Source organism: Ovis aries, chromosome 1 (assembly GCF_016772045.2).
Source record: "Ovis aries strain OAR_USU_Benz2616 breed Rambouillet chromosome 1, ARS-UI_Ramb_v3.0, whole genome shotgun sequence".
NCBI classification, from domain to species: domain Eukaryota; kingdom Metazoa; phylum Chordata; class Mammalia; order Artiodactyla; family Bovidae; genus Ovis; species Ovis aries.
In genome coordinates, this window is record NC_056054.1 from 273941601 (window position 1) to 273949891 (window position 8291).

Below are 8291 nucleotides of genomic sequence, written 5' to 3' on the forward strand. Positions count from 1 at the left end.
TGATTTCCTTTAGGGTTGACAGGTTTGATCTTGCAGTCCAAGGGACTCTCAAGAGTCTTCTCCAACACCACGGTTCAAAAACAGCACTTCTTCAGCGCTCAGTTTTCTTTATGGTCCAACTCTCACATCCATACATGACTACTGGAAAAACTATAGCTTTGACTGGACGAACCTCTGTTGCAAAGTAATGTCTCTGCTTTTGAATATGCTGTCTAGATCGGTCATAGCTTTTCTTCCAAGGAGCAATCATCTTTTAGTTTCATGGCTGCAGTCATCACTGCAGTGATTTGGGAGCCGAAGAAAATAAAGTCTCTCATTGTTTCCATTGTTTCCCCATCTATTTTCCATGAAGTGATGGGACAGGATGCCATCATCTTCATTTTCTGAATACTGAGTTTTAAGCCAGGTTTTTCACTCTCCTTTCACTTTCATCAAGAGAGTCTTTAGTTCCTCTTTGCTTTCTGCCATGAGGGTGGTGTCATCGCCATATCTGAGGTCATTGATATTTCTCCCGGCAATCTTTTTCGCAGCTTGTGCTTCATCCAGCCCAGCATATCGCATGATGTACTCTGCATATAAGTTAAATAAGCAGAGTGACAATATACAGCCTTGACAGACTCCTTTCCCACATTGGAACCATTCCATTGTTCCATGTCCAGTTCTAACTGTTGCTTCCTGACCTGCATAGATGGCTCAGGAGACAGGTCAGGTTGTGTGGTATTCCCATCTCTTTAAGAATTTTCCACAGTCTATTGTGATCCACACAGTTAAAGGCTTTGGTGTACTCAATAAAGGAGATGTTTTTCTGGAACTCTCTTGCTTTTTCGATGATCTGACCAATGTTGGCAATCTTATCTCTGGTTTATCTGCCTTTGAATAGCTTGAACATCTGCAAGTTCTAGGTTCACATACTGTTGAAGCTTAGCTTGGAGAACTTTGAGCATTACTTTGTTAGCATGTGAAATGAGTACAATTGTGCAGTAGTTTGAACATTCTTTGGCATTGCCTTTCTTTGGGATTGGAATGAAAACTGACCTTTTCCAGTCCTGTGGCCACTGCTGAGTTTTCCAAATTTGCTGGCATATTGAGTGCAGCACTTTCACAGCATCATCTTTTAGGACTTGAAATAGCTCAGTTGGAATTCCATCACCTCCACTAACTTTGTTTGTAGTGATGCTTCCTAAGGCCCACTTAACTTTGAATTGCAGGATGTCTGGCTCTAGGTGAGTGATCAAATCATTGTGCTTATCTGGGACAAGATCTTTTTTGTATAGTTCTGCATATTCTTGCCACCTTTTCTTAATATCGTCTGCTTCTTTTAGATCCATACTTTTTCTGTCCTTTATTGTGCTCATCTTTGCATGAAATGTTCCCTTGGTATCTCTAATTTTCTTGAAGAGATCTCTAGTCGTTCCCATTCTATTGTTTTCCTCTATTTCTTTGCACTGATCACAGAGAAGGCATTCTTATCTCTCCTTGCTATTCTTTGGAACTCTGCGTTTCCTACTAACCCCCTTTTAAAACCACAGCTTTAAGATTTCCTCAATGGTAACTACCAACTTGCCAACATTTATAAATAGAAATTTTTCGTAAGAATCTGTATTTCTGGCTTCCTACAAAAACAACTGGAGTTCTCAGAATACTAGGCACACCTTCCCAGCGACAACGAACTGGAGCTGATTAGCAGCTAACATACCTGTTATCTGCCATGATCTCCATCATTCCCAATTGTCTCCTAGATACTGAAGCCAAGTATCAGCTGCCATTCAGCTCCCTGTTTGTGAGTTTTTATCCTTTATCCAAACAAAGACCATCTACCTTTCTTATTAACATATACTATGAATCACTGCCGATAAAATATAACCCTGTAATTGGTCTAAGGGTACAAATGTCCAGCTATAAGATGAGAAAGTTCTGGAGGTCTAGTGAATAGCGCAGTGAGTATAATTTACAATGCTCTATTGTATATACATAATTGAAAGCTGCTATAAGACATAGACCTCAAATACTGAAAGTTGTTACAAGACATAGATCTTATATATCATTTACATACAAAATGATAATTAATTACATGAAGGGACAGATGTGACTGTAGCCACGAAATTAAAAGATGCTTGCTCCTTGGGAGGAAAACTATGACAAACTTAGTGTATGAAAAAGCAGAGACATCACTTTGCCGACAAAGGTCCAGAGAGACAAAGGTATGGTTTTTCCAGTAGTCATGTATGGATGTGAGAGTTGGACTATAAAGAAAGCTGCGTGTTGAAGAATTAATGCTTTCTAATTATGGTGCTGAAAAAGACTCTTGAGAGTCCCTTGGACTGCAAGGAGATACAACCAGTCAGTCCTAAAGGAAATCAACCCTGAATATTCATTGAAAGGATTAATGCTAAAGGTAAAGCTTTGATACTTTGGCCACCAGATGCAAAGAGCTGACTCACTGAAAAGACCCTGATGCTGGGAAAGATTGAAGGCAAAGAGAGAAGTGGGTGGCAGAGGATGAGATGGTTAGATAGCATCACCGACTCAGCAGACGTAAATCTGACCAAGCTCCGGAAGACAGTGAAGGACAAAGGAGCCTGTCATACTGCAGTCCATGGGCTTGCAAAGAGTGAGACACAACTTAGTAACTGAACAACAACATGGAAGTGTTGACTAACTTTCTGCAGTAACCCATTTCACCACACATTCATGTATCAGAGCAGTGTCGTACATTTCAAACTCACATATGTTATGTATGAATAATACCTCCACAAAGTTGGAAAATGTACAAAAAAGATCTTCACGACTCAGATAATCACAATGGTGTGACTACTCACACTCACCTAGAGCCAGACCTCCTGGAACGTGAAGTCAAGTGGGCCTTAAGAAGCATCATTACGAACAAAGTTAGTGGAGGTATGGAATTCCAGTTGAGCTGTTTCAAATTCTAAAAGATGACGCTGTGAAAGTGCTGCACTCAATAAGTCAGTAAATTTGGAAAACTCAGCAGTGGCCACAGGACTGGAAAAGGTCAGTTTTCATTCCAATCCCAAAGAAAGGCAATGCCAAAGAATGCTCAATCGCACAATTGCTCTCATCTCACACACTAATAAAGTAATACTCAAAATTCTCCAAGCCAGGGTTCAGCAATACATGAACCATGAATAATACGTGAACCGTGAACTTCCAGATGTTCAAGCTGGTTTTGGAAAAGGCAGAGGAAACAGAGATCATCTGTTAGAGCATCGAAAAAGCAAGAGAAACATGTTCCAGAAAAACATCTATTTCTGCTTTATTGACTATGCCAAAGCCTTTGACTGTGTGGATCACAACAAACTGTGGAAAATTCTGAGAGAGATGGGAATAGCACACCACCTGACCTGTCTCTTGAGACCTGTATGCAGGTCAGGAAGCAACAGTTAGAACTGGACATGGAACAATGGAATGGTTCCAATGTGGGAAAGGAGTCTGTCAAGGCTGTTTATTGTCACTCTGCTTATTTAACTTATATGCAGAGTACATCATTCGATATGCTGGGCTGGATGAAGCACAAGCTGCAATCAATAGCTGCAAGCACAGCTTGCAAACAAGCTGCCGGGAGAAATATCAATAACCTCAGATATGACGATGACACCACCCTCATGGCAGAAAGCAAAGAGGAACTAAAGACCCTCTTGATGAAAGTGAAAGGAGAGTGAAAAACCTGGCTTAAAACTCAATATTCAGAAAACGAAGATGATGGCATCCAGTCCCATCACTTCATGGGAAATAGATGGGGAAACAATGGAAACAATGAGAGACTTTATTTTCTTCGGCTCCCAAATCACTGCAGTGATGACTGCAGCCATGAAACTAAAAGACGCTTACTCCTTGAAAGGAAAGTTATGACCAGTCTAGACAGCATATTCAAAAGCAGAGGTATTACTTTGCCAACAAAGGTCCATCTAGTCAAAGCTATAGTTTTTCCAGTAGTCATGTATGGATGTGAGAGTTGGACCATAAAGAAAGCTGAGTGCCAAAGAATTGATGCTTTTGAACTGTGGTGTAGGAGAAGACTCTTGAGAGTCCCTTGGACTGCAAGGAGATCCAACCAGTTCATCCTAAAGGAGATCAGTCCAGGGTGTTCATTGGAAGGACTGATGCTGAAGCTGAAACTCCAATACTTTGGCCACCTGATGCGAAGAGCTGACTCATTTGGAAAGACCCTGATGCTGGGAGGGATTGAGGGCAGGAGGAAAAGGGGACAACAGAGGATGAGATGGTTGGATGGCATCACCGACTCAATGGACATGGGTTTGGGTGGACTCTGGGAGTTGGTGATGGACAGGGAGGCCTGGTATACAGCGGTTCATTGGGTTGCAAAGAGTCGGACACGACTGAGCAACTGAACTGAACTGAAAAGTTGGAAAATAAATAAATTTTAAATGCAACCATGCAAGGAGAAAAAAACTTGACAGTGACACCTGTTGAATAAAACCCTGCAATTGTTACAGATTCATGCTGTATAAACACATCAAAGTGGGAAAAAAGTCTAGGGAAAAATTCATGTTTCCACTACTACAAACAGCAGACATTCCTTTTATTTCATTTACAGTTATTTTCACCTACAAATAAAAAATAGTACAGTAATAACTCTTTACCCCCATATTGGGGTTGGCACAAAATGGGGGAGAGCTGTCTCATTCACTGATTGGATAGGAAAACAAACTACTGTGTTTACTCACTGATTCTATGTTTAAACCAACTATAACCCCCCTGACACTTATGTGCACAAAGAGAAACAACCCCTACCTATGTTTAGTTTCTATGTAACAGACTGTAACAATGGAAAAAAGCAAAATACAGTGTAAATATGGAAATAACAGAGAAAAGCTCAAGTGAAAATGTGGACTGAGTAAAATGCTGTCAAGCACCTTCGAGCTTTACAATTCTGTGTATTTAAATGGATCTCCTCCTTTCCTCCAAGTAAAATAATTCATCTAGCTGAATGGCCTGTTCGTAGACGGAAAAGGTTAAAATGGTATTTGCAGGCTTCCCTGGGGGCTCAGTTGTAAAGAATTTACCTGCCAAAGCAGGAGACAGGCGTTCAATCTCTGATCTGGGAAGATCCAAAATGCCTAGGATCAACTAGGCCCGTGGGCCACAATTATTGAGCCTGTACTCTACAGTTTGGGAGCTGCAGTCACTGAAGCCTGTGCTCTAGAGTCTGTGCTCCACAGCAAGAGAAACCACTGCAATGAAAAGCCTGTGCACTCTCTATCGGGGCTCAGTGGTCAAGAATTTGCAAGCCAATGCAGGGGACTCAAGAGATGAGGTTCCACTCCTGGGTGGGAAAGATCCTCTGGAGAAGGAAATGGCAACTCACTCAGGTATTCCTGCCTGAAAAATTCCATGGACAGAGGAACCTGGTGGGCAACAGTACATGGGGGCTGCAAAGAGTTGGACAGGACTAAGCACGCACCCGCTCACTTAAAGCCCATGCAGCAACGAAGACACCCAGCACCGCCAAAAATGAGTAAAATTATTTTTTTAAATATATTTGCATTCCATTTCATTTTTACCATTACTTTCAATAGCTAATAAAATATCAACATATAAGATGACTTCTAAAGTGGCTATTCCCTTTTAACCAGGCAAAAACAAACTCACTTTTAGAAGTCTTCCAAAAGACAGACCAAATGAGCCAACTGCTAGTAGTTTAGAGGTAAACCCTAACACTCTTTCCCCCATCTGAGCCATGCCACTTCATTAACTCGCCCAAATATCTTCAAGTTTACAGGTGACATTTTACATATCATCCTTAGTTCAGTTCAGTCACTCAGTCATATCCAAGTCTTTGCGACCCCATGGACTGCAGCACGCCAGGCCTCTCTCCATCACCAACTCCCAGAGCTTACTCAAACTCATGTCCATTGAGTCGGTGATACCATCCAACCATCTCATCCTCTGTTATCCCCTTCTCCTTCCGCCTTCAATCTTTCCCAGTATCAGGCTCTATTCAAATGCAAAATCTTTATCATCCTTACCATGGACATTATATCTAAAACTGGAGTAGCATCACAATTGCTTCATAACTGCAGTTCCTAAATACACAAAGGTGCCACTAGGTTTTATGTGCAACTGAAACTACAACCCTGTTTCTGTAAAATGAGATGCTCTCTTTACTAAAAGTTAACCAAGTTTCTAATGCACACAATGATCCAAATAACTTTCTTCAAAAGTGTAGGACTAAAAACAAAAACTGTTACCTCAACTGTAAGTTATGGAAACACAACGCGCCACTGGATCAGTAAAGATTAGTGGAGTACCTAGATCAGAGTTTCACACCATTAAAAGCATAACGTGAATGAACTGTACAGTAATTAGCATGAATTGGTTTATGCTTTACCTGTTATTCTTTAATAGTGCCACCCCATAGAACTTTTTGATATCATCTGTGCTGTGCAATACCACAGTCAAGAGCCGCACAGGGTATGCGACAGTTGAAATGTGGCTAGCAGGAATGAAGAACCGAATTTATTTTATTTAAAATTAAAGTTAATTTAAGTTGCCACATGTGGCTACTGGCTTTCATGTTGGACAATGCGGTTCAACGATTTGAAATACAATGTGTAAACTTGACTAAATGCTACAGTTTTTCAAAGTATCAAGTCTTGATGACCTTAACACCAACTAAAACCTTCCTGTTATCAAATGATACATACACAAGTTCAACCATCGGCCTCCACAGAAAAGTCACTGATGACATGACACTACTTAGATTCAAACTTTAAGGTACAACATTTGCTAAGAGACAATATTGAAAAATACATCTCAAGATTTCCCCTCCCCCTCCGTTTTTCAAAAGGGGATTTCACTTCTGAAACAGTTTCCCAATGCATCCAACTACCTTCCCTTTAAATCTGCTCAATACCTTCTGTTCAGAAAAACAAATGGCAAAAAAACAAATTCTCAGGAAGAATAAGCCTACTGTGACTCGGTGTATTTCACACGTTCATTTCCTTTTTCCTTCAGAGGAGATTTCAAATGTTTGCATTTGCCTAGTCTTGCTACCCATCATTCAACGTTTTAAGGTAGACAAATCATTCCGATATAGTGGCGATTTCGTCCCTAGACACAAAAGTATCTCCTCCATCAAAGAGGGTCACGATTCTTTCCCGCACTTCAGGTGTCCGTGAACCCGCTCTTCCTGAGTCAAGAAAAGTAACCAAAATGGTGCACAACACGTCAGAAGAAAATGAGTCTGGGAACTTGCACGGTGAATAACTTAGTCCTCGAACGAAAAAAAAAAAAAAAAACCAACCTCCTTTGACCCGGAGAGGCGGCCTCCAACTTACCCGGCGACGCCAACAGGCGGACAAGGTCGTGACCCGCGGTCCCGGCCGCGGGCGGCGCCCGGCCCGGGCGGCGGGAAGCCACCTGTTAGGCCCGGGCCTCACTCACCTGGAGGAGCGGAGGCGCGGACCCGGACGCGGGCGCCCGGCGCGAGCGCGGACCCGCCCCTCAGGCGGCGGCGGCGGCCGGAGGCGGCGGCACGTGGGCTCCCCCGGGCCGGGCGGCTCTGACAGGCGGACCCCGCGACCCCCGGGGCGCCCCCGCCGGCCTCGCGCCGCCCAGCCCAGCGGGCGCCCCGCGGCCCGCCCCGCCGGCGCCCCCGCCCCGCAGCCTTTCCCTCACACGCCCGCAGCCCGCCGCCCCTCGCCTACCTGGTCGCGGAGTTTGAGGAACGCCATGGCGGTGGCCGCCGCCCGGCCGGCGCTGCCGCCTCAGGAGCCTCTCCAGCGCCCGGAGCCGGCAGGTCGGCGGCCGTGCGCTGAGGAGTCCGCGGGCAGGGGGGCGGCGCCGCCTCCCCGCCTCCAGCCGCCGCCGCCGCCGCCGAGAGGTGAGGAACCGGAGGGTCCCGCCTCCTCGGCGAGGACTCCCCGCCCTCTTGCTTCCTTTCTTCCTCTACCCCGTCCGCCGCCTCCTCAGCCGCCGCCGCCTCACGCCCCCTTTCCCCGACACAGCCGAGCGGCCCCCGCGGCCCCGCCGCTCCAGCCCGCGGCCGCCGCGGCATCCAAACTCCACTCCACAATATTACCACCACCGCCCGCCGCGATTGGCGGCCGCGCGGGGGAGAGGCCAGAGTAAGCCGGGCGCCCATTGGCCACGCCGCCGCGCTGGCCCGGGGCCCCGCCTCCCGGACGGGGCGGGGCCGGGCAGGAAGCGGCGAGGGTGGGCGCGGAGCCGCGAGCGCCGGGCGGGGGGCGGGTGTGAGGGAGAGCCGCGCGGAGCCGGGGGAGGGGCGGCCAGGTGCCGGGGCGCGCGCC

At 45.7% G+C, this 8291-nt stretch overlaps 1 protein-coding gene across 6 annotated transcripts in view; it reads right to left on the minus strand.

Moving 5' to 3' along the window:
• The window catches only part of ANKRD28 (ankyrin repeat domain 28), a 212977-nt gene extending 204920 nt beyond the window's left edge, over nt 1-8057 (minus strand). For 5 of the 6 annotated variants that reach the window (XM_060396614.1, XM_042238654.1, XM_042238665.1 and 2 more), the window contains exon 1: nt 7689-8057. In XM_060396614.1, the coding sequence (XP_060252597.1) occupies nt 7689-7715 (27 nt within the window). In that variant the 5' untranslated portion in view covers nt 7716-8057. The remainder of the gene's footprint in view (nt 1-7688) is intronic. The other variant, XM_042238673.1, reaches the window with a different exon arrangement.
• Nucleotides 8058-8291: the final 234 nt, after the last annotated feature.